This window comes from Temnothorax americanus, unplaced genomic scaffold (genome assembly GCF_048541705.1).
Source record: "Temnothorax americanus isolate GAGA-0224 unplaced genomic scaffold, ASM4854170v1 Scaffold11, whole genome shotgun sequence".
Taxonomy (NCBI): domain Eukaryota; kingdom Metazoa; phylum Arthropoda; class Insecta; order Hymenoptera; family Formicidae; genus Temnothorax; species Temnothorax americanus.
In genome coordinates this window covers 42358-68232 of record NW_027509242.1, presented here as the reverse complement: position 1 = coordinate 68232, position 25875 = coordinate 42358, and the positions used below count along the sequence as shown (strand labels likewise).

The 25875-nt window shown below is 38.4% G+C and overlaps 2 protein-coding genes across 5 annotated transcripts; one reads left to right on the top strand and one right to left on the bottom strand.

Moving 5' to 3' along the window:
- The first annotated feature begins 146 nt into the window (after positions 1–146).
- Positions 147–12915, top strand: LOC143905480 (constitutive coactivator of PPAR-gamma-like protein 1 homolog). Of its 4 annotated transcripts, none has more exons than XM_077420930.1 (16): positions 147–304; positions 1477–1906; positions 2008–2180; positions 2269–2382; positions 2547–2693; positions 2791–3160; positions 3433–3684; positions 3778–4158; positions 4242–4380; positions 4505–4630; positions 4775–4892; positions 4970–5270; positions 6234–6478; positions 8166–8294; positions 8845–8945; positions 9195–12915. In XM_077420930.1, the coding sequence occupies exons 2-16, from the start codon at positions 1693–1695 to the stop codon at positions 9343–9345; spliced, it is 2961 nt and encodes a 986-aa protein (XP_077277056.1). In that variant the 5' UTR covers positions 147–304; positions 1477–1692; the 3' UTR covers positions 9346–12915. The 4 variants fall into 4 exon arrangements, with proteins under 4 accessions (XP_077277056.1, XP_077277051.1, XP_077277073.1 ...); XM_077420925.1 differs by having other exon boundaries at positions 3775–4158; XM_077420947.1 differs by lacking the exons at positions 8166–8294; positions 8845–8945; positions 9195–12915 and adding an exon at positions 6601–6998 and having other exon boundaries at positions 3775–4158.
- Positions 12916–16767: 3852 nt separating this feature from the next.
- LOC143905473 (nardilysin) lies at positions 16768–23901 on the bottom strand. Its single transcript, XM_077420916.1, has 14 exons — positions 23480–23901; positions 22191–22285; positions 21915–22060; positions 21331–21444; positions 21048–21243; positions 20774–20979; positions 20520–20690; positions 19741–20084; positions 19124–19624; positions 18833–18983; positions 18604–18752; positions 18053–18431; positions 17349–17835; positions 16768–17088 (listed from the first exon to the last, which is right to left on the bottom strand). The coding sequence occupies exons 1-14, from the start codon at positions 23584–23586 to the stop codon at positions 16916–16918; spliced, it is 3219 nt and encodes a 1072-aa protein (XP_077277042.1). The 5' UTR covers positions 23587–23901; the 3' UTR covers positions 16768–16915.
- Between the last annotated feature and the right edge of the window lie 1974 nt (positions 23902–25875).

Below are 25875 nucleotides of genomic sequence, written 5' to 3'. Positions count from 1 at the left end.
ACGCTGAATCGCGTTTTCGCGTTTTGAAACAATGGCGCGTCGCGCAGTTCCGGCCGCCATGGGAGCCAGCTCGTGACGTAAGGGGACGCGACGGGGGCCGGCCAATCGGCGGGACGGACCGCGCGCGACGGCCGCGACGCGACGTGCCGGGCGGCGCGGCGGCGGCGGGCGGTCTGGGGCGGTCGCCGCGCGCGCCACCGGTACCGGGGTGGTCATTTCCGTTTTCGATTCCGACGTCATCCAACTCCGAAAGCCCGTGTGTTTTGTGTTTCTTTGGGGCTACGATGATTATCGCTAATTTAACGTAAGTACGCGGCACGTCGCGCTGGCTCGCCCGGACCGTCCGGACGTGTTTGCGCGGTCGCCGGGAACCCGCACGGCCGCACGTCCCGCGTGCTCCGTGACGCGAAGGGGCCGCTTTTACGATCAGCCGCGCGCGACCGATACTCGTCGTCGACCAATGCCAAGGGACGACCGCTCCGCGTCGTCTGTCCGTTTGATCTCTGGTTTACCGGTCGTCTGTCGCGCCCCTCGCGTTTCCGTCACGTTTCCGTCCGGCTCCCGATTCGGCATTTTCATTCGACATATTAACACGAACGGTCCCCGTCCCACCATCATGGGGGACCGGTGGTCCTCGCGCGTGCTCGCGAGAGAGGCCAGCCGGCGCGGAGCGGCGTGAACGCGTCAACGCGTCAACGTCAATCTCCCGATAGTCTCGACTCCCGACGTGCGCGGTGCGCGTAAACAAAGTAAATGGCGCCCCGGCCCCGATTGCTCCCTCGAACGTCCGACGCGCGACGCCTTCTTCGCTGTTCTTCGCTCTTCCGCAATGCCGGCCACACGGCACACGGGGAACGTGGACACACGGATGACAGAGATAGAACGTTCTCGCTTGCCATTGTCACTTCGTTGAGAAGGAGTGGAAAAGAAAGGGGCGTGGAGACGTGGAGAGGGGAAGATGGACGTAATTTACGAGGCAGCGAGTCTTGCGAGCCAAATTAATTATGTCGCTTGATTTCTCACCCTTTTTTTCATTTATTAGTACTTGTAAAATGTAAAATCAGGAATGTTAAGCAAATGGAGTTGTCGTCTAACAGCTGACCGTGATAGAGCTCGTTTGGTCACGGTCGAGACTGTATATGGGCTCTGGACAATCGAATCTATTGGAAACAGATTTTGCCAAGTATCCGCTACAAATCTTGTCGACGGAATGTCAACAGAAATATAACAAAATCTCAAATCTGTTAGCGGAATATGATACGTAATATTACATTTAAATGGTTTCGTCTTGATGGTTACAAAACGACGTATAGAGCGTAGACTTTGCTCGGTTGCCACTGACAAACTGCTAATAGACTGCTGACCGCCAATACTTTGCTCACTGAGAACGCGTGTAACATCGACGGACGACAACCTTCGCCAACTTTCTCGTGATATCGCTTCTGAGAATACATTACCGCGTCTTTTCTTTTGCAGATTGAAACTTTTGAACGTGGAATTAGGTTTCTTCGTGTCTTAAAACATTTCAAAAACATACCGACCATAAAAGAGCAAACATCGTGCTGGTCTTAAGACAGAAAACGAAGCAACCTATAAGGATAGTAAAAAAAAAGGCTATTGTGTACGTAAAGAAAAATTGAAGCAAACTTAACGCGACTCGTGACTGGAGTACACGTCGGAAATATTAAAAACATGGGCATTCAAGACTTGCAAACTTTCCTGGACAGCAATTGCGTACAAGGGGGATCTATACCTGTAGACTTGTTGAAAATAGCGCGTATGGTCGCTCAAAAATCACAGCGCACGCGTGTGATTAAAGGACAGCAGCTGCATAATTTCGGTAAATTGAGACTAGTTCTCGACGGAGAATGTTGCTTGGATCGATTGTACGGTGGATTTTTCTCAGGTAACGAATAAAATAACATACTTAGCAAAATTCTTATTCTTGACGTCTCAAAATAAGAACGTTCAGTTTAAATATTAATAATATTATTACTAAAACGACAGATTGGGCTTGTGGCGGACAATGGAACCGTATGCTTCAATTTCTTGCTGTTCTTATACAAGCGATGGAAATGTCGGGTTTGGAGGTAGCTGTGTTCTTTAATGGATGTTTCGAACCTCTTCGGAGAGCAGATTGGGTGCAACATCAGTTGCAAGTACGCGCTAAAGTTAACAATGTAAGTTCGTTGCATAGTTGTATACATTTTCAAATCACGTGCGTGTGGACAGCGCGTCAAATTTACCGAGTCTTTTTGAAATATTAAGGTCTTGAAACATATAACAACGAAAGGTACGCCGCCACCGAAAATCTGGTGGACTCCTCCTGTATGTTTAAGGACCAGTTTACGTATGGCTCTCAGGCATCTGAATGTCACAGTTGTAAGTTAACAAATATCTGTCTTTGTTTTTTTTTTTTTTTTAAATCATATTTTTGCATTTGCAGTTAAAATATTAATTGAAACGTGGTAGAGTAGTGTACGTTGCGTACAATACGTTTAACAATCTACAAAACACCTAATCCAACATTCGTACTATTTTAACAGTTATGTAGCATGGACGACCATCACCAAGAAGTAATTGCTTATTGTCGTGAGAATACGTACAATGGACTGATAGCTGATGATGCGGAATATGCTGCGTTCGATCCTCCACGTTATTTCTCATCCGAACAATTAAAACTTACGTACAAGGTATGTATTTTTCAGTAATAAAAATAATGTATTTTGTGTGATAATTTTTACAGCGTCTAACGACTATATATATATATATATATTTTTTTTATTATAGGGTTCTCTCGATACAAAAGAATATATGCTTTCTGAACTCACTAAAGCTCTCAACATACCATCTGACAGACTGTGTATATTGGCAGCTTTACTTGGAAATTACATATTGACCGAAAACGACTTGGCCGATTTTTACAAAACGAACAATATTAGCACCAACGTGCTGAATAAGACAAGCGTTGAACAAATGATTAAAATAATTGCGACGTTTGTCAAGGAACTTCCATCTGCAGAATTGGACGTGGTTTCGCAAAAGGTGTTTGGTTCCGTCTCCGATCTAAGATGTTCAAAATTGAGACAATCTGTTCAATACTATTTAAACGGAACAAAAGAGGGATTTTTGCATTATAAGCCTGTGAAACCGACAAAAAGTGAGACTTTTTAATATTAACGTTTTCCAAATACGACCTCATTATTAGATAATTCCAATATATTTTAAACGTGGAATATAATATTGGAGAATATTTTCTATTCATAAACATTGTTTTACGCAAAGAAAGTAAACGTTTTAGCTTTTAAAATAGAATTCTAAAAACTGAACATAGAAGTAGATGGTACGTGCATATATATCTATGTTGTTAGCTTTAGTTTTAATGAAGTTTATATTGAAAACAAGTAATTAAAAAACTGATTTTTTTTTCAGTCCATAAACTGGATTCCAAACCAAGCACACAGACTCAATCAAACTTATCCGACATACCATCAGGGTCGGAAGGTGATTCTACGTTGGAGACGTCGAGATTTGCCTCTGAAACTTTGGAAAGCGAACGTGAAAGTTTGAACGCGTACAAACAGGCAACGGCTAATGCAAAGACGGCGCCGCAAATTGTGATCGATCCACCTGGTATTCAAGGTCACGGAGATGTCGATGCCATACGTACAGAGGAAGAGCAAAGTATGTCGGTTAAAAAAAAAAAAAAAAAATTCGACGGCTTTTGTCTATGATTTATTAATATTCTATCTTAAATGTCTGGAATTTTTTAAGCAGGCGACGGACATGCCATCAATGGTACTCACAATCTCTTGATAAGCTCGTCAAGTTCGAGTAGTAGCTCCTCGGCGACGTCGCCATCTCATGCAACAGCCGATTCTGCGAGACAACCGGAGAACGCGACTAGTATTCCTACTACATCACCAGAAGTTATGCGTACCGCCTCGGAACGTCATCAGAAGGGGCTTATGTCACCGTACATCTATCAAATTCTCATCGCTGGTGAAATCAAATTACCGGTTCTTCTAGAAGACGAGAATCACCGTGAATTTCCTTCTATTCATGTGATTTATAGACCAATTCGACAAATGGTGTACGCAATTCTTTTTAATCTCCATCACCGGATGTATCTAGCTACGAAAAGTAAAGAAAAAGGTGGTAAGTACGCGGTTGGTTTCACAACGTATGGAGATTCGCGTCTTTTTGTATTAAATTTTTATTTTGCAACGTCATTCAAACAGATAGCGAACAGGTCGAGATACCGGATGTAATAATAAAAGAGTGGGTATGGTCCAAGTCCAATCCATATCAGACTCCTGACGTAGTGAAAGCAGAGCAGATCGGCTGGGGCGTGCCTACGATTCAACGTTTGTGGTTTGGGTAAGCGGTTTTATATCGATTAACGTAGATATACGTACGAATATTGTGACGTACGTATAGACGTACGTAACTTTCTGTAGACTCGCATAAGTTTTATAAACTGACAAAGTTTCCTGTTCTTCAGCACAGTCATAGATGATAAGCGGCGGAGACTTAGGGGTTTTCTGACTTGTATGAGATCAGACACGCCTCTCATGCTAAATACTTCATACGTACCGCAACATCTACTGGTCATGGCCTGTGTTTTAAGGTAAACATCAACGATATGCTTCGTTCAGTCGCTTTTACCAAAATTTTCTTTTTGACGTCCTTATATTCCTATAAATGAAAAGTGTAAGAAACTAATGTTGGAATACGTTGATCAATAAATGTTTTTTTTAAATTTCTTTCGTAGATACATTATGTCTTTTTCTGACAAAATAAAAATCTTACGCCGTCAGGAGTTGGACGCTTTCATTGCGCAAGCCTTTTCACCCGAGCTTATGAATGCTCAGTATTTGCAGGATTTGCAGGTAAACGAAACATATCGTACAATTTTCAGGCAAGGGTTTGACGAGGCCGACATTTAATATATGTCATCTGTATACAGCTTCCATTAGTGACATCACGCGGTGTACAACTGGCTACTTTATTCATGGCTGGTGTCGAGACCGCATTATTAGCGAACGATGCTTGTGGCGCGCCGATTCCATGGTTAATGTGCTGTCCTTGGCTTTACTTTGACGGAAAATTGTTCCATCATACGTTGGCTCGTGCTACTATCGCCAAAAACTTATTGGAACTATGCAGCGGTCATATTGACCGCGTTGTAAAGGTCGAGAGGATGAGAAAAGCTATACTTGAGGGAATTAACGTTGTATTTGCACGACCACCTTTACCTGTCGCACCAGGTATATCATATTTTTCTCAGCCACGCCGTAATGTTTTCTCCTTCTTTATTTCGCCGTCTCTACGTAGGACGTAGTTTTTCGAAACTCTTGACTCTTTACGTTCTCTTATTAATCTCTTCTCTTATAATAATACGTATTATTATTGGGGCGCTATAGTCTTTGAGTCTTGACCTTCTGACGTAAAATCTGAGGTTTCTTTTCCTCAACAGTTGGGTTACTGACAAATTAAAAGATTGTTAGAGATTCACACCCAACTTCTATCTTGGAGGATCCGTACAACGTTAAACGCTATATAATAATAGTACGTGAAATGAGAAATCGACGTCGAAACTTTCACGTACACGTACCACGTTCACCACTCTCACACAGAGTCACGCGGTATCTCTTGTTTCTTATAAATCGAGTTAACGATATAAAGTGAGAGTCGGGATTGAATTTGAGACCTGACGCGTACAAATCGATGCGGAGTACGGCCCTCAGCCAACAAGTCTACCGCTAGATATAACGCTGCATTAGCCATGCCACTACCTCATTATATTTACCCTTATCCGATGTTTTTTTTCTCTTCACATTAAGAACTTCCAGTTTCCTTAGCATCCTATGATCTTTCATAATAGGATGTTTTCGGATGGAAGTAGAACAAAGGCAGCTAATGTTGCTTCGTGAGGTTCCATCACGATAACCCTACGAATCTCAAAACTGCGATAAAATATCTTGATAATCAAATGCACGTGATAAATTTTTTTATATGAAACAAACGTGCTGTACCGAAGAAAACATATTTGTTATATGTACGCAGATTAATATGTAACAAAAACTAATCCTACGCGTATTAAGAACTAACAATCTCTTTGTAACAAAACGTACTCTTACGTAACATTTTCTTCTATCATATTATGATATATAATTTTTATCCTCTCGTTTATGTGACATTTATAATAATCTTACTTATTATTATCACAGGTATTCGTGTATCAGTTCCCACCAATATTTTGCCGGCTAGCTGTACCATTAATGACGGGTTAATGCGCGGTCGTGGCAGTGGCACGTTACCGCAACGCGGTTTAATGCGTCGTCCAATCCCTTCGCGTGGTGGTCAACTGGAAATCGCTGGTGTCGTAGTTGGACAATGGGGCCCGAATTATGGACAGCCTGGTCGACTTCCGCAACCCTTGCAGGGGCACCCACGTGGGCGAATTCCACCGCAGGTAGGATATAACAACATATTTCAATAGGGTATGTGTATTGCACGTTCATAACGATGGCTCGATATCGTTGCGTGTATATGGAGTAAGAAGCACACGATGACGATATTCTGGACAGATTTTAGGGGAACGTTCGAGATATTGAGTAGTCCGCTTTCACTATTTAACGTCGCTGGCGTGATCGGCGAATACGTGCATTTAGGAGGGACATCACGTAAATCAATTTAATGCAGAGTTACTTGCTTATATAGTTTTTATATAGTTTTTATATGTAGACATTCGACACATCATGGAAATAAATCGAATTATGTATTTGATAATGTATATTTTAAGCGGAGGATAGATACGTTATCCTCGTTATGCGGCTTTATACGTGTTGCTTTATTAGAATGAAAAAGAACTTATTTTGACATTTATATTTACATAATGTTTTTTTTTGTAGCGTGCGATTTTGTATTATCGCATGTTTTTTTTATATGTAATATGGACACTGTTAAAATAAAGGTTTCTATATATATTTTAATTCAGAGTATTAAAACTGGTGTTTTTTTATATATATATTTTTTTAGGTAATTACATATATTATCTCTTTTCGAGGCAGTCTTTCAATAAAACGAAGCATGTATTTCTGAAGCATGTATTTAATCAACTAGACAATGTAATGAAATCATATAAACGTGCATAACAGTTATATATAAAATATTGTAGATGAAAAACGTACACATCTGTTTTTTTAAATTAAACGTCTTTTCAAGAAATATATATTTCAACACTATATTCTTTTTTTGCTTATTATTCTTATATCTCATACGTCAAGTTACACGTGTGTATTTGTAATTTAATTATTCAACATATCGCGTTATATCGTAACTTTTATCGATATAGAAATAATGATTTTACATATATACTATTATTAAAAACTGAAATTAATATTTGTGAGGAATTTAACAAGGTAAAAGTACGCGCGCGTGTGTGTATGAGTCGTTTTTCATTTTTTGGAAAATCTTAAGACAAATATTACTTGAATAAAAAAATGCTGAATCTCTAATATAAAATAATGAATTTAGGTCATACGTATTGATAAAAAGTAAGTTGTTTCGACTCTTCTGCAGCGTGTTCTCATAAGACGTTAACTTTTGAAATATGAATTTCCAATTTACTTCAAATTAATATACCTTTTCTGCATTTGACGTGGATTTAGTTTGCGTTCGCGCGTTCTTGTCAAAATATAAATAACTTTGACGATTTCTTGAGGATACTATATAAGACACGTGTTATACGTCTGTCTACGTTTATTTACGTGAGAAATAGATAAATTTACATAAATATATATCTTAAAATGTAATTTAAAATGAGAAATAATATAAATTAGAATAGACCGGTAACCATTTTAAAAACCTATAGTATGTATTACGATTTTAAATATATCGGACTACATTAAACGTCGCATCAGACGTTGGAACGTACGATAGCGTGCTTAAATGGGAAATGAACATTTTGGGCTTTTTTTTATACAACTCGAAAAATGAAGTTTAAACGATCTGTGTTCATATAACACTTTTTTGTGTTGACGTTCTAGGTTTTCCTTCTGAAACATTGACCTAGAAATCATTCTTAGAATATATTATAGTATTTTATTTAGACACGTACGTTTATTTGTATTATAATTTAGATAACGTGTGTTTTGTAGGTAACTTCTATTGGTGGACTTAAATACGGTCTTCCTCGTGGATTTAATCCGACAAGCCGACCGACGTTTCAAACACGCGGGGCTACCCGTGCTCCGATCGCTGGACGTGGCAAAAAGACTCAAATGAAGGTAAAACGATCTCGTAGGTAAACGAGAAAAATATCGGCGGTGATGAAAACACGAAATCGAATTTGGAATCCTTACCGGAGAACTTAAACCGATAACGTTATTGCGTGTTGAGTAAAGTTGAACACACGGAAATAACACGCATAGCTAATCTGACATACATTCACAAATAAACGTACGTTAAACGTACGTTGTAAGGTGACTGTAAGTATTTCTGAAAATCGTAGGCGTATAAGACGAGGAAAATATCTAGCGCGAGTACGTAGCTTGGAAATTTTATTTTTTGCTTACCGAGAGATTGTTCGTATCATTGAGATGCTCAGGTCTTGTGCACTACGACTCTTCTGCTCGTTTGCGTATTTCTTAATGTACGCTTTTACGAAAATGTTAAATATTACATTTTACAAGAGAACATATATCTAAATCTTATTGTCTTATGTTTTTATCTATATTGCAGTATATTTAAATCTCATCGAAATCGAGAGAAAGGATACGTTGATATGTTTTCTAGTAATATATAGAACGTTTAAATATATTTTTATTAATTATTTAGGTGTCTAGCAAAAAGAAAACTACTATTAAGAAGACCAAGGAAACTGAGAAAAAAGACAGCAAGGGGCGTGGTATCACTGTTGATGGACGTACTGATTATAAGTGAGTGTGTTTGAAGCTTTTCCTTTATCCTAAAGTACATATCTACATGTACTTCATAATCAAATATTTATTGATCTTTGCGGCACAAGAAAATCTTTGGCTTTATTATGCTCATTTTATATAAAGAACTTGTGTCTCTCTCTTTGATAATATATTTTTAATCAATTTAATTTTTATTTAACAAAATACGTGTATAGATTATATAGATTTAATCGTAACGACTTGTATACGTGTATACTTTGTTTTCAGTGAAACTCAAACCGACAACGCTCGTGCACTACTGACAAAAGACGCACTGCCAGTACCAGGTCAGTTTGATGATGCAGTAGAGAATGGTAAAGGCATGGAAAAGGGACAAGGCGATGCACCGCTCGTTACTGCGGTTGCCACGGAAAATTAGATCGAAAAGAAAAACTTCTCGAAAAATGACTGTACGCCCAAATAATGACTCAAGACTGTTAACAATCTACTTATATATTCTGAGCACTTGTGCACCAGTAACATTTAACGATCGATTTTCGAACGTGTTACACAAAAGTTTTGGTTAATTCTTAATTATAAACGTTACTATTATTAAATTAAATTACGTATTACGTTAGATCAAAATTTTGGCTGATACTTCTCGGGGAAATCTGTATATTATCCGCAGATTATACGGCTTATCAAAAACGTTATCCCAACTAGACTTGATCAAATACTCCGTTACCATTTGATATCAGAAAATGTAGAGCAGATTTACCAATCGGTAACAGTTATCGTGACTTGGACGTATATGAAATTTATTTGCACGCCGCTGGCTTTTTTTTTTCAATTAAAACTAATATAGAAGTTTAATACATTACGAAGAACGTACGGTAGATTATATTGAAGAAAACAGTTTATTTATCTTCAAAACATTGACAGCTATTTAAAAACTATCTCTGTCTCTAAATGTTACGTGCACACGAGCTCTAAAGATCTGATGGGTCCAAAATATTGATCTAATAATAGGCGACAAGAAATCTTTACTTACGGTGTCTCGATAGCACGCGGCACGGCGGTAAAGATTTTACCCGTTATTGACGTATGCGATATATGATGTCCTCACTGCCAAACGTACCACTCTGTATAAGATAGAAAGACAAAAAATCGTGCTTGTGCTAAAAAAAAAATGACGCGAGCGAACCTTGCTCGGCGTACCATGGAATGGAACTCGACTGATTAGTGTATGCGTGCGCTAATTTTACTACTCAGAACAAATCGTCTCAGCTGCTATAAGTATTTAATTCTTAAGAAGTGTGATTATTTTTTTTACATGAAAATATATATTTTCCGGTATTATATGAAATGCTCGCTACGATGTATCTCAGTGATTCGATCTGATCGACAAGGGAAGTAGTCTGATATACACATGGACACACATACGCCATATTACACATGATAGCGCATACGTGATTTTTGTAGATAAGAACGATGTCAGACGGGACACTGAGATAGTCATTAGCACATGGAGACTGATGCTTTTCATATAGGTAAAATATATATTTATATATATATATATATATATACATATATTATTTAGATTAGAGTTCTCATGCATATATTATACGTAAGTTGTGCCTGTGTAAAGCGTGTGAATGTATTGTACCTGAGTACGAGTGCATGAGAGAAACGTGTGCACTATTAGAGTGCGTGTGCACATACACGAATGAATGAGAGAGAAAAAGAGAAAAAGGAGAACGAGAGTAAGAGTAAGAAAGAGAGCGAGTGAAAGCGAGAGCAAGAGAGAGAGAGAGAGAGAGAGAGAGAGAGAGAGGAGGCGAGAGCGAGAAAGAAAGAGAGAGAGCCACGATAATGATGTACATAAACGTGGCATTACATCGTTATTATATCGTTATAAACACGTATAAATACGGACATATTTACCGTATGTATATGTGTGTACGTGATCTAGTTCATATATTTATTTGCGTTGGAGAATTGTGCGAACGGGTTTCTTGAATGGACGTTAAGGTTTAGATACGATACCGTTTCTATCTAACAACAGATTTGAGGCTTATCGCATAAGGGTGTCTAATATAAGAGATTGTTGAGAAGTAATCCTTATAATATGCCTCATATTGTTTAGAAAATATGCTACACTACGGTGCATATGGTATACGTTGTTAGTTCTAAAACCATTAGAAACATTTAGTTTATTAGGTTTATATTAACACTATATTATAATACGATATAACAACATATTATATATATATATAAATTAATTTTATGATAAAAACAAGTTTATATTTGTGACGGAAATTGAATGATGCACGTTTCATATTATAAATATATAATATTATCATATTATATACAATATTTATATTATAATACGTGTATAATATGAGATGTATATATTAATTCACGTTCGACATTTTAGTTTGATGAAACGTGACATAACACATAAAAAATGTCACAACGTGGTTGTTAAATAAAATATTTAAGGAAAGACGTACGTTTATTACGTTTAAAAAAGAAAACGAGCTTCTGGGCGCACGTCTAGTGTAGCATATTTCGAAAAACATTTTTCGTTTAATTGTACATATGAACAGTTGCTTTATAAGTGACGTAGTGTGATTGATATGTTGTATATATACAGAATCCAGGTGCGTTGATGTTTATTACGCATCGGAATAGGAGATGATTATGTTAAAAATATGCTATTTATGTGTAGAATAGTCTAAAAGACTTTCTACCAAAGATCATCGGAGTTTAAAAGAGATAAAACGAGGGTTCTTTTATCAATAGAAATGATATATAACAGCGAACGAACAAGACAGCACGACGGAACACGATTATTAAAATTAGTAACAAAGACGAGGCAGAGAGAGACACATGTCTAAGACGTGTGTACGAAGGTGCGTAAAGCGAGTAAAAAGAGAAAACCATTTATTGAGATAATATAATGAGATATGATGATAAGATAAAATGTTATATTTTTGTAGCGTTGTTATTGCGTAAAATGCATTAGGACAATGAGAAACTTTATATAATTTGAGTAAAGTGACAGTTGACGAGTCTGAGAATAGTTAAAGGAGCAAGATTCTGTGAGAAAGAAACAGAGAGAGCGAGCGAGAAAGAGAGAGAGGGGCAGAGGGGTGAAGAAAGACAGACGAAAGTGCTTTAAATGGCGTGTTAAGAAAATGACATCCGCGGATAAATTTGCTGAAAAGAAGAAAAAAAAGAAACGACGCCCATGTTCTCCTACATTTCCAAAGCTCTCAGTTTCCTGACTTGCATGTAGGAACAGGAAAGAAAAAAGATATGTAACGTATAATATATGACGAACAGAGAAATGAATTATAACATAATAATGTCAGCTTCGATGTGCGCGCTGAGTATAAGTGGAAATACGTCGATTGTTTTACGCGATGCATATGCGAAGTAATCAACGTTTGCTTAACTGCGTATTTGTCTCTCGACGAGCGTCTGTAAATCATACGTTTCACGGATAAATGTAATATGATTTTTGTAATCATTCGATCCTGCTCATAACGCGTGCGCGTAGCGTACGAACGCTTACGCGCGTACTTTGCAAGGTACGTTGCAACGCACTAAATATCGATCGCCGATACGACGTTTCTTTCTGAAGGTAAATTTCGAGAATTGACAAAGCCGCGTTCGTTTCGAACGCGTACACACATGTTGCACACGTAAATACATATAACACGTACTAGAAGCCGACCTTCTTGAATCTGACGAAATACGACGTTGAGAGTAAAACGCCACTTTACGCTTTTACGTAAAGATAGATGATTTTCTTTCTGAGAAATCGAACTCTTGATATAATACCGGATATAAAACAAATAAAGACATAAATAACGAACGTATGCAACGTGAACAGTTGCCGCTCTGCTACTGATACGAGTATGCAACAATAATAATAACGTGAAATAATTTAATGTAAACGCGAAGCGTAATGCAAAAAAAAAAACGAAAAAAAGAAGAAAAAGAGACGTCACATTTGAATATACAACAGAAAGCAGAAATGTTGAAAACAAGGAAACTCGCATAAAGCATTAACGACGTGAAAAACAGGCGCGCAAGCCGCCTGCTTTTCGTTGTAATAAGTAGAAAAGTGGGGCCCACGAAAGTCGTCTATGATAATACCGTGACATACCGTTAAAAGTTATAAATAATCTATCGTATTTATGAAGTAACAATCTATAATGATCTTTGAAACAATGTGTGTTGTGAACAGATAATTAATAACAGGAAAACAAATTTATCGTATACATCAAGTAAATACTAAACTCTCGATAATCTTGCTGGAATGACAAACGACTGTTGTAACGAAGAAACGGTTAATTGAATCGCGCGGACGTCATTTTTAGATCGACGTGTCGCGCGCGTTAATATACGAGACGTCGCGTCGTCGCGAAATATAACGCGCTCGATTTTTCGAAGGGAAACGGCTACGTCTCGTTTCGTCTCGACGCTACTTTTCTAGCACGGAGTATTAAACGATGTACCGCCGAGTATAGGATTCACGTTACGTAACACTTTTAAACATGTATTCACGCGAACAGTTATATCCGTTATTCAGAAGGAAAGTCCCGCTTTCTTACACCGCTCTATAAGTTACCGTCCTCTTTCTTTTATACCTTATAGTGCCTTAGGTTGTGTGCGCCCCGCGAGAATCTTGAAAGAAAGAAGATTGATGTTTACGTTCAATAACTTGTTTTAAATGGTAGTTGAGGTTGAGGGAAGGAAAAAGGAAGAAGAAAAAAAATATGTATTATATATTATGTTTCACGTATTCTTTAGATGTGTACGCGACGAGAGAGACGGGCATCGCGTCACATATGTATACCCGCGTGTTTTTCCTTATCTTTTAACTTCTAACCGTAGCCTGTACCGAGTAGAATCGATTTTTTCATAGCGATCCGACGTTATAAGCATATACGAACGAAAGAGAGGGGCCAGCTTCCTGGTTGCGCCCTCGACACTCATAACGTTTAAGTTTCCTCGTTAACGTAGCTTTGCTTATATACGTAATATGAGATATAAACTAAAGTAACGATAGAGCGAACGCAAGTAATAATGTATAATAAAGTAAAAAGATTTAAAAAAAGAAAAAAAAGATATCGATGTAGATGAAGAAAAAAAAACGCATGTGGGCCCCGAGAGACACACCTTATAATATTCTTATTAAATATTACATAACGCGCGCGCGTATAATACTACGCTATTAATTTTCATAGGGGAGGAAAAGATTACCCGCATACGCGCGATAACATATGTACCATATTTGATAATCATTAATACGTTTGTTTTCTCCGTTTTCTTTTCTTTTTTTTTTACTTTCTCTTATATTCGAAGAAAGGAAAAATATAACGACGCGAAAAAGCGCATGGGATATATTAATTAATACGAAATATACGCGTCGTACACATTTATGTGGATGTATCTGTGTGAGAGAAGAGAAACGCCCTTTCAAGCTTTTCAACTTAAGGCACGTGCACCGTGTTTCGGAATAGTCGCCTGTCGCTCGACGTTCCGGTTTTACAAAGGGGAAAGAAGGGATGGGAGAAGAAGGAGGGCGGATGATCGTTCGTTGATCCGAAAGAACTGTACATGCGCTCAGCTCTGTTATTAATAATTATATAATTTGACTTGGATGGGTCGGTCAGCGGTGGCGCGCACGATCTGTACTGTGCGATCTGTGCGACGTCGTTTCGAATCATCTTTTTCTGAAGCACCATTCCGCAGTGCCCCCGACTGATATATGTGCTATTATCGGATAGACAGAGAAAGAAAGAAACGTAGAACGTGTCTCGTGCGACCAGTGGAGAGAAAAGAAATCTATCAAGTAGAATGAGAAGCCTTTTTTTTTCGCACGAAGAAGAAACGTATATTTTTAGCACGTCGATTGCCGTGATATAATCGATTAACCGAGGGAGATGGCCACGTCGCACACGTAGCCGATCCATTCGCGGTCCTCGCATTTAATATAAACGCAGCTGTATTGATGTATTCTTGTTGGATTATTAATACCATTGTAAACCATTTACTGTTGTAACATGTATCCACGTCATGTCTGGTGTCGAGCAGAGCTGATTCTGGATGCTTTCGTGATCCTGGGAGGGTTGTTGCACGCGTTAAAAAAAAAAAAAAAAAAAAAAAAACAAGCCAAGAGGGGAAAAGAGAACAAAGAGAATCAGTGCTGACGAGAACACGAGGCAGAGCCGAAAAAAGAAAGATTATCGTAACTCTAAAGACACATTTAAAATCTACTTTTAAAAACGGATACATATTTGGAGAGTAGCAGGTAAAATAATTAATATAAATGTAGTGGCAACTCTATATAATATTACTGCAAAGAGAGAGAGAGAGAAAAAAAAGAAAAAAAAAGATATGTACGAATGATTATTCGAAGTATAAAATGCGAAACGCACTCTTAATGGATGTTATAACGATTTAGAAACTACTTAACGTGCATTATTGATATTCGCTGTAAATCTGGCTTTTGGAGCGCAAGTGCTCTGCGCTCTTCTCGATCGTGCCTCGCGAGCCGTCGGTCGGCTGACGTGCGGAAATTTTCCCGGGAGAGAAAGCGAGAGCAGAGCACGTGATCCACGTGGCAGATAAATTCAAGTTTCCTCCTTTTTTTCAAGAGCATAATATTTAACCCTTTATTTATCTTCTACGAACGCAACCTCTCACAACACACATACACACGCGAAATTAGAATATTTAAGATTTTGTAGAGTCCTCCGCGTTCAGTTTATAAAGTAGCCCTGCGCGGCAGGTTGTGCAGCTTTTGTAAAAGATAACAAACTTTCAATCGAGTCCTGTAAGAAAGCTCTTAGCACGAGTAGGGAGGAGAGAGGAGAGAGAGGGAGGGAGAGAGAGAGAGAGAGAGAGAGAGAGAGAGAGAGAGAGAGAGAGAGAGAGAGAGAGAGAGAGAGAGAGAGGAAGGAGGCGAGAGATTCGGATATGGTTGGCTGGTATTTTCGGAAGTTTAATGATTTATTGAAAACGTGTTGTCATGTCTTGAATACAATTAAAAGAATATGAAAAAATTACATTCTGAGCGAGTACTTTACTTCCTGAGAGCGTACGTCTTCCTATATTATTACAACTACAGAATCATGTTTGTCCAGTTATAATATTGTATTCACATTTTCGTTTTATCCGCTTATAAGTAATGCTTCATCGCGCGATATTGATACGAATAATATAATTTCTTTCGAAATCTTCGTTTGATTCTTCTCGATGTGAGGAAGAATCCTTTTTGACCTAGTTCTATCGCTCCTCCAGACGTCAACTGTCCTTTTTTTTCATTTGTAAATAGTTTATAGTTATATATCACGCGTAATTTCTTTCGGAACATATGTCATATATTTCTTTTCTTAATTATCTAATTATCGTTATCCCGTCTTGTATAGATATATCATTCGAGTGTTTGAACGTCACAACGTCTTTCTCCTTCACGTCATATACGTATTCATTACGCATTTGTTTTGCAGCACATATTCCCGGTCTCGTGTTTCACTTTACGTGTTCAATGAGATGAATATTGAGGACAACGTCACAACGTGTTCCTTACGTCGAGAAAAACACGCATCTTCTGATATATCTTTGCATTCGAATTTTTTTATACTTAATATCGCACAGTTTTAATTTATCTATTTATACATTTAATGTCGACGTTGATGTGTTTTTCATACGTTGTGTCTCGCTTGTTTTCACTTTCGTGATCTCGAATCATCCATGTTGCAAAGTGCAAAATATTCTTAATAATGTCAACTATTATAATATGGCTTATCGGAAGGACGGTAGAGGCAATAAGTCCAGAGTGTTACGTGAAAAGCTACGTGTAACGTCTCATTTTATTGTGTTATTATACGAGTATAGAGAGTTAGTATAATAAATAAAAAAAGAACTTTATTATCAGGCAGCACGCGTTGCACGATCATTTTTATTATCAATATACTATTTTTTAAGTATCATTTATTTAGCATTCTGAGAGGATTACGCCCCTCACTCACTGGATAGGCGCAGAGTTTTTTCTTGTAATCTTCTACGTCAGTAATATAATGATCTTGCGTTTCCTTACGCTGGTCGTCAGTTATGTATTCCAAGGAGAAGTACTGTGCTTTCTTGTTATCCTCTGCAGTATCTATAACATAGTTACGTTTGTTAAATCTTGTTTTTAGGAACTTTAAGCATACGTCAACAGTGCCAGGATAAAATGATAGCAAACGAACACCCTTCGCTCCGATTGAACGTACAAGAGAAGGGACCGTCATGACTATTCTTACATTTCATTCTCAACGTAAATTTACGTTATTCAAAAACAGCACGTATTACCAATACAGATATTATCATGCAGATGAATATACGTGAGACAACGACTATCGAAACGTGTCATCTACTCACCCGTTGCTTTCTTAACTGCATTTTCCTTCGGATCAGTTCCTACCACATGCACGCTCAATTTTCTAAAGTTACTTCCATTCAGTGTGTGCCGTGCAAACCATTCTCTCAGCCAGTTGATCGTTATGTTTTTTATCGCAAGCACTTCCCTCTCGAGTCTGTCAAACATGTATCGCCACTTTGTGATCTCGGTCCAATTTCTGCAAACTTCTTCCTCCAAATCGATATCGGCACACTGCTTCACGTTTCTCAGTGCCTCTTTGACATCATCCAATTCCTCTTCCGAGAAATCTTCCAAAATCTTATTAAACGATTTCAGAAATTCTTCGATCCGTAGGTCCACGTGCTCGGTTGTGTATTTGTCTGCCTGAGTGTGAACGGTAATGGAATATCCTAAAATTCCGTTGGTATCTTGAAGATTACAGAAGACCAAGTAACCAAGCTGTTCTTGAGTTCTTAACCGATGGAATAACGGTTCTTCCATTATCATCTGTGAAAACAAGTGAGGATGAAGTGACGCGATCGCGACACGTAGATTAGATTATTCATGTTTACGTTAAAATATTTAACGTTGAATACGGTATGACACGCAACATTTAAAAACGTTACATGTTTTAAATACCTAATAATAAATACGACGATAAATGAATATAAACCAAGGATTCTATGCATTCAAAATATACGAAACAATGTTACTTAACACTTACGATCATCAGATCGATCAACACTGATAACTCAATCGATGTGACATCGGCTTGATAATAATTTGTCACTACGGAATTTGCATCGATTTTGTTGATATTTTTCAACTTGCAATAGCTCGTGCCCAAGGGTATCTGCGTGACTTTCACTTGCGGTATCGTATCAAAGAGAAAAGGACCGCACGTAATTATTTTGATACATTGTTGCACACTCTCGATCGCAGCATCCTGCGTCATGTTGCCTTGCACAAGGCACTGAATGTATAGTTGATCGGTGAAGATTTTCACAAAGTCCTGGAAGTCTTCAAACGTGATATTACGTAGAGCAGCATGGGTATCAACGTGTGTATAATGGACGAGCTTCAATATGCATAATCTCACGTCCCTGCAGAAAAGAACAAAGATACAAATGTTATTGATTACGTGGTAGAACGGTACATTGACATACGTGACGTTACAATATTACGTGTTATACGTAATATGTATCCGTGTTTCTTTTATGTACGTAAAACGTTTAGACGTATTGCACGTAATGCTGGATAATAAATAGTCAGTACTTGACAAGTTTTCCAGGTTTTACAAATGTGTTGTAATATGTCTTAAGCTGTTGCACTTTCACAATTTCAAACAATTCCTTTAACTCCTGTACTCCTGTAACAAGGGTTGGATAATCCACTATGTATTTCGCAATAGTCATCAATAAGAGCTGCAATATAAGTAAACGAATATGTATCTCGAACGTGTATTTATAACTCTGCAACGCGCACTTTGAACGTATATACTTACCGGTAGTTTTTCGTTGTATCCATTTATTTTTATCGCAATACCCTTCTCACTACTACTGATATTATAGTCAAACCCGACCGCTATAGCTGGATATAATTCTTCAATCAATAACAATTTTAATACCGTGCAGTACATTTCCATGAGAGCTGTACTGAAATATCATTAAACGGTAAACATTTTTTTTAATCGAGATACAAATACGTATATAAAAATCATAATACTGATAATAATCAAGCTGAAACGTACGACGTCCATGATCCTGCGTATCACATTTTTCACGCTATTACTTACTTCTTTGGCGACTGAAGCCCGAGGGAGGAAACAAAATGGAAATTCATATAACATTCCGGCAAACGAAACTTGCGATCCGCGCGATACCAAATCTCCGATATATGATCCGTGTGTACGTTTACAGGATATTTGGGAACCTCCGCTGGTATCGGTATTAAGGAGAAGTCGCTGGGAAGGAATGTATTCGCTAATGGTAAATGAAAATCTGGCAATGGTTCGATGGATTTCCAGCGTTCGATCCATTCTTTTGGTATTTCGCTGTCTGTATACTTGGTTTGGAACCACGGCTCGACTTTATTCAGTTCAACCCCGTCAAATTCCTCGTTGAAGATCATGATATTCGCATTCTCCGGTACCAAATAATCCAAACACTTTCGTATAGCTTCTGGATTATACTCAAAATAAAGCTCGTTTCCAGTTATATAATCGCGGGGCGGATAGAAATGCATACTCTCACACAAATCTTCCACAAAATCTGCTGGATCCTCCTGATCGGCAAATCTAAAAAAAAAAAAAAAAGTCTTTTAAGCATGAGCTACATCTCACGCATGTTTTGACGGTTTGTCTCTTTCTCACGCACGCATTTATACACGTATTTATTCCTAAACGTAGTTTACCTAAAATTATTTTCTTCAATCTTGAAAATTTCATCGTAAATTCTTTTCTGTGGACCCTCTTTTTTCATTAACGTGATATAGGAGAATATCGCATCTAGAACTTGCTCCAAATGTTGTTGTCCCTCGTAGGAAAGTACTATAGTAAGCTTTAATAAAGCATACATGGAGCTGTGTTCAAAACCACTTTCATTGTTACCACTGAACATATCGAGACTCCACTTCTTCTTGCGTAGATAACTAATTAAAGAACCTTTTCCTTCATGTCCAATAATCCATGAGACATACTGATGTGGTTTACTTTTGTACAGATCAAGTAACGAAGGCATTGTCCATGTTACTTCTAGCTGCAAAAGACACGTTTTATTTTATATATTTATTCACTATAAAGACACAGTTTCTTTTGACTGAAAGTTTTGTTTAGCTTTATATTATATATATATATATATATATATATATATATATATATGTACGCGTACATTTTAAATATATAAATACATACATAATATATATTACGAAGATAAGAATAACGAAATAAACGTTAGTAACGTAGGTGACATACAAAGCCCCCCACCACAGAAACATAATAAATAAGGAAAACATTATAAAGATGTATAACGTTAATATTCTTATTTATGGTCCGTGAACATATTTTACGCCACATTTCTCGTAAAAAGAACATAAGTTCTAGTTGAAAGTATTCGTCAGTGCGGAAGTAAAATGTTTCCCGGCGACTTATTATTATCGTAAACTCGTGCGTTGTTCAAGTTTTAGTCAAATACCTGGCTGACATCTTTGAAAGGTTTAACTTTATAAATTTTTCGGAAAGCAGGAGTATCGAAAGAAACACCGCCTTTAAACTCGGTAAAATCATCGGGAGGCAACGCGTTATTCGGTACATCGGCAAAGCAAGTTGTAACATATTTTTCCAATGTATCCAGCGGTAGTCTCGCCTATAAAGAAACGTATCTTGTTGAAACGTTGTATCAATATTTATCAAGTACGGCGTCTCGCGTCGCACGTTTAACCAACGTACCTGTATAGCTAACTTCATTCTGTGAGCGCTGTAATGGCGTTTTCTGAATTTGTGAAGCTCTTCGTACAATTTGTCGTCGTCCACATTATCGCGCAACGTCACTAAATTACCCCAAATAAACTTGTTGGCTGGATGACCAGTTTGCGCGAAGGAGGAGAACAATTGTTCCTTTCTATTATCGTCACAAGGTAAGGCCAACTGAAACTCTATATAAGCGTGATGTATCAAGAGTGCAAGTTGCGCGGCAACAGTCGTACGCGTATGATTTATATACCGCTTTCTACAGCTTCTCGCTCCCGTGTAATAGCATCTTTCTTCATCAGGGGCTTAATGAAAAATTGAGCAAAACGCGCGAGTGCTGCGAACAAGTGTTTCTCTTGGATATCAAAGTAAAATGTTGTATGTTCGCAATCCGTTGAGGCATTGGTAAAGCCACCACGCTTACTGATAAATGCATCAAAATCGTTTTCCTGCAGGCAGAGAGCGACGGCTTTGATATTTAACGGTACAACAAAGTAAATTTAACAGTTTACGTCACGCCGCACGGTTTCACTTACTTGTGGATATTTTTCGGATCCCATGAAAACCATGTGTTCGAGAAAATGTGCCATGCCTGGAACTTGCGGTGGATCGCTAAAACTGCCTACTCCCACACATAAGCCACATGCTGCCTATTTAAAAAAATATATATTATATATATATATATATATAACTGAATAAAACTAACGCACGTATTTGTGTGGAGAGAAACATATGTATAAATACACATATGCACGCACGGTATTTGCGTTGATCTGTTCGAGTCACGATATGGAATACGGTATGTCAAATGCAAATAGAAATACGTTCACGTTGAGTCACACACACTTGGACGTAACGCTATGGAAACCCTCCTGAAGCGAGGGAGAGACGATAACGTTTTCAAACGAAAACTTCTGATAAAACTGCGGGGTTTTCTTAGGTCTCTTATCTTACACGTAGTACGATAGATACTCTTAAATCTTGAGGACATTTTATGATTTTGTTGGTCTATCTTTGAATATTACAACCTCAATGACGTTTTGACGGTAGCGTATGTAAAAAAAAAAGTGACGCAAAGTATATTCCGCAAAGTACAAACCACGTATCGTTTTGCTCGTACCTTCTTTTCATCTCTCTTAACTCGTTTAAGCGTTGAACGATCTTCATCGTCATCACTGGTATCGTCATCCTCATCTATGTCATTCTCTTCTTCCTCTTCATCTTCTTCGTTACTCGACTCATCCTCAGTTTCATCTTCGCTAGATTCTATATCCATTAAAAACGGACACAAACATCTTTATAAATACGTATTTATATGACGGTACACATACATTTATACGTTCGTTGTTACATATCCTATTTTTCAACGTAATATATTTGGATCCATGGCTCATACCTTTCTCCCGATCATCTTCATCTTGAGACGCACACGTTTTCGAATGTACATCGGATATTAGCAGAGCTGTTAAACCATTCGGTAATCTGATGACTCTAACGTTGGAAGAGAAAACAAATGATGATAAAATAAATAAAAGTCAGTGTGAAACGTGGTACAAAATATATTATATTTAAGGGGATCCTAAAGCCGTCTGTAATACCGGCTTTTTTTCTTAGCACTAATTTTTTAATTGGCTTTATAGAAATGCAAAATTCTTGTCTAGAATTAAAGTACGCATCAAAATCTAGGTCATGGTGGTCGACGTTATATCAAAAACAAGAAAAAATTAATATTTTTGTTAATTTTTGGTATACGTGACGACAATATTTGCTTTGTACAAAAATTCCACAATAAATATCCACAAAATTAGACCGGCATGACCTAGGGACAACATTTAAGAACAATATCGTGCACGTAGATCTAAGATTGAAAGCCTAGAAAAAAAGATTAGTTTAAATAAACTTTTATATGTGCAAAAGCACATTTAGGTTGACATTGCGTGTAGCGAGAGATGGCGCAGCAATCGAAACAAGGACAGATGCCTCTCGTTAGACAAGAACAGATATAGATATATGACATAGAAAACAGGATTAGAAATGTTGACATTACCGACGTCGAGAAAGTTCAGCCTTCACTTTAGGATCCCCTTAATGTATATTCGTCAACACGTTTTATTAAACAACGGAAAAACGACTCTTACTCAAATAGAGACTCTCAAAAATATATTAAGATAATAAAAAATAATATCTATATATCTTAAAAATAACGTACAAACGTGCGTGCCACAAAACTTGATATATCTTATATCGTTACATAAAATTAAAGAGACGAGCAATCCTGATTCTATCTAAGCTATATACGCGTGACGATACGACACAACCAAGAGCACAACGTGTTTTCCAAACAACGGGAGCAACGTGGAGAACTGAAACTCGCAGTAATGTTACCACAGTACTGTATGTTACACGTGTTTACACTAGTAGGCGATTGTCTACAGTATATTTCAACGTAGATAACACAGTCACAAAATAATATTTCCAGGAAACGCTGCGCGCGGAGTCAAAGGTCTCCCTGCGACGTGGAGCAACCATCGGTTTGTGACAAACAAATCCTATCCCGGAAAAGAAAAGGGTCGTGGAGTTTCCCTCAAAAGATAAAAAATACGTTCGATCGAACGTATGTGTTTGTTACCGGGCAGTCCGGGTCTAGGCCCGAGGCCCGCGTCGCGACGCCACCCCGGCTCTCACCTATATTCCTTCTTGTCGTTCTCCGACTTGACCGGCGTCTCCAGATATTCGACCTGGCAACGCTCCGCGTCCCCGCCGTCCTCGGTCGCACGCTCCACCTCTGGCATTATATCGACGCGTAGGCGTTCAGGCGTGAGCGTAGATCGATCGTCGTAATACGAACCGCGCGGAAAACATGCAATAGGATTACGAATCGTTTTCCGCTTCCTTTTCAATGAACTGGACACGATATTCTTCAGCACTCTACTCGATACAACGCTAGACACGTATCTGGCAATGTTGAACCGTCGTTGAAAGAAATAAAGACCACATATCACACACGCTTCCGCACTCGCCGTACGTGTCGATACGTGTCACACCACTCACACCTCACACCGCTCACGCTCACACCGCTCACACGCCGAACGCCGAACCGAAACCGAAACGAAGTTCGAAAAACCATAGATATACGAATGACTATAGATTGCGCCGTCTCTAGCCAGTTTCAGGCTGAAGTCACATGGCATGTATTTTCCGCGTAACGCGTATCGCGTAACCAATCAGAGACCGTCCGCCTGAATGACCGCGGGGTCGATTCTGTATATCTTTTAAGGTGCATTTTCATGCTGACGCTCGACGCTCAGGGTGCCATTACATGGAGCGCGGAAAACGCGGAAACGCGGAAACGCGGAAGCGCGGAAGACAAAATTTACTAGATTTTCGTCGATCCGTTCCGTCTGTTTTGAATGCCTTAATATTACATGGAGCATATTTTGAGCGGAAAAGCGGAACGGAGAATTATAAAATATTAATTTTTAACGGTATTTATTGATTAAAATGCTTGTATTCAATAGATAAGCTGAAAAGATAAGCATATTAATAAAAATTGCAATGAATTAAGTGAACACAATTTTAAGAAATGAATACAAATGTCTATTTGTCACTATACTGTTCCGCTTTTCCGCGCAAATTGTGCTCCATGTAATATAAGGAGAAACAAACTCGCGGAACAAACGCGTCAAAATCCGTTGTCAACGCGGATACAGTATACTCCATCAAATTTCAGAGCTGTTTAATCACATTGAAAAAAAAAGCTTTTACACATACTCTTCGATTACTTTATTATTTAATAAAAGTGGCAGTATAATATTATAGATCCAAACATCATGTTGATGGTTATTATGAAGTATATCTTATATGCAAGCCAGGGTACATACATAGGCTGCGTTAAGTACTGGCAGTGAATATCGAAACGCAGCCATACATACATACATACACGATAATAGCGGATTCCGCTTTTCCGTTCAAACGTGCGGGACTCAACTCGCGGAAACGCGGAATCTAGTTACTATTCTGTTCCGCGCTTCCGCGTTTCCGCGTTTCCGCGCTCCATGTAATGGCACCCTCATTTTCAGCGGCAAGAAGGTCGCATGATCACACGTGACGTCGGCGTCAATTGAAATTCATGAAATGGAAAACAGCGTCAAAATTTCGGCGTCTTCGCGCTGCTTTGGCTTTGACGCTAAGGGTGCCATTACATGGAGCGCGGAAACGCGGAAACGCGGAAGCGCGGAACAGAATAGTAACTATTAGATTCCGCGTTTCCGCGAGTTGAGTCCCGCACGTTTGAACGGAAAAGCGGAATCCGCTATTATCGTGTATGTATGTATGGCTGCGTTTCGATATTCACTGCCAGTACTTAACGCAGCCTATGTATGTACCCTGGCTTGCATATAAGATATACTTCATAATAACCATCAACATGATGTTTGGATCTATAATATTATACTGCCACTTTTATTAAATAATAAAGTAATCGAAGAGTATGTGTAAAAGCTTTTTTTTCAATGTGATTAAACAGCTCCGAAATTTGATGGAGTATACTGTATCCGCGTTGACAACGGATTTTGACGCGTTCGTTCCGCGAGTTTGTTTCTCCTTATATTACATGGAGCACACGTTGCGCGGAAAAGCGGAACAGTATAGTGACAAATAGACATTTGTATTCATTTCTTAAAATTGTGTTCACTTAATTCATTGCAATTTTTATTAATATGCTTATCTTTTCAGCTTATCTATTGAATACAAGCATTTTAATCAATAAATACCGTTAAAAATTAATATTTTATAATTCTCCGTTCCGCTTTTCCGCTCAAAATATGCTCCGTGTAATATTAAGGCATTCAAAACAGACGGAACGGATCGACGGGAATCTAGTAAATTTTGTCTTCCGCGCTTCCGTGTTTCCGCGTTTCCGCGCTCCATGTAATGGCACCCTGAGCTGAGAAAATCCAGCTTTCTTTGCTTGACGCTAGCGTCAGCGCGAAATCACGTGATTTCGCGATACGCTGAAACGAACGTCCCATGAATTCGCACCTTTATGCTAGGTCTACAATGGGAGTCGCAAAGTCGTGAGT

Coding starts and splice junctions, on each gene's coding strand:
- LOC143905480 (XM_077420925.1), top strand. CDS start 1,693: ATGGGCATTCAAGACTTGCAAACTTTCCTGGACAGCAATTGCGTACAA. Junction 1,907..2,007: donor GTACGGTGGATTTTTCTCAG/GTAACGAATAAA, acceptor CTAAAACGACAG/ATTGGGCTTGTGGCGGACAA. Junction 8,295..8,844: donor GCAAAAAGACTCAAATGAAG/GTAAAACGATCT, acceptor TTAATTATTTAG/GTGTCTAGCAAAAAGAAAAC.
- LOC143905473 (XM_077420916.1), bottom strand. CDS start 23,586: ATGCCAGAGGTGGAGCGTGCGACCGAGGACGGCGGGGACGCGGAGCGT. Junction 20,980..21,047: donor GCGAGAAGCTGTAGAAAGCG/GTATATAAATCA, acceptor ACGCTTATATAG/AGTTTCAGTTGGCCTTACCT. Junction 20,691..20,773: donor GAATGAAGTTAGCTATACAG/GTACGTTGGTTA, acceptor GTTTCTTTATAG/GCGAGACTACCGCTGGATAC.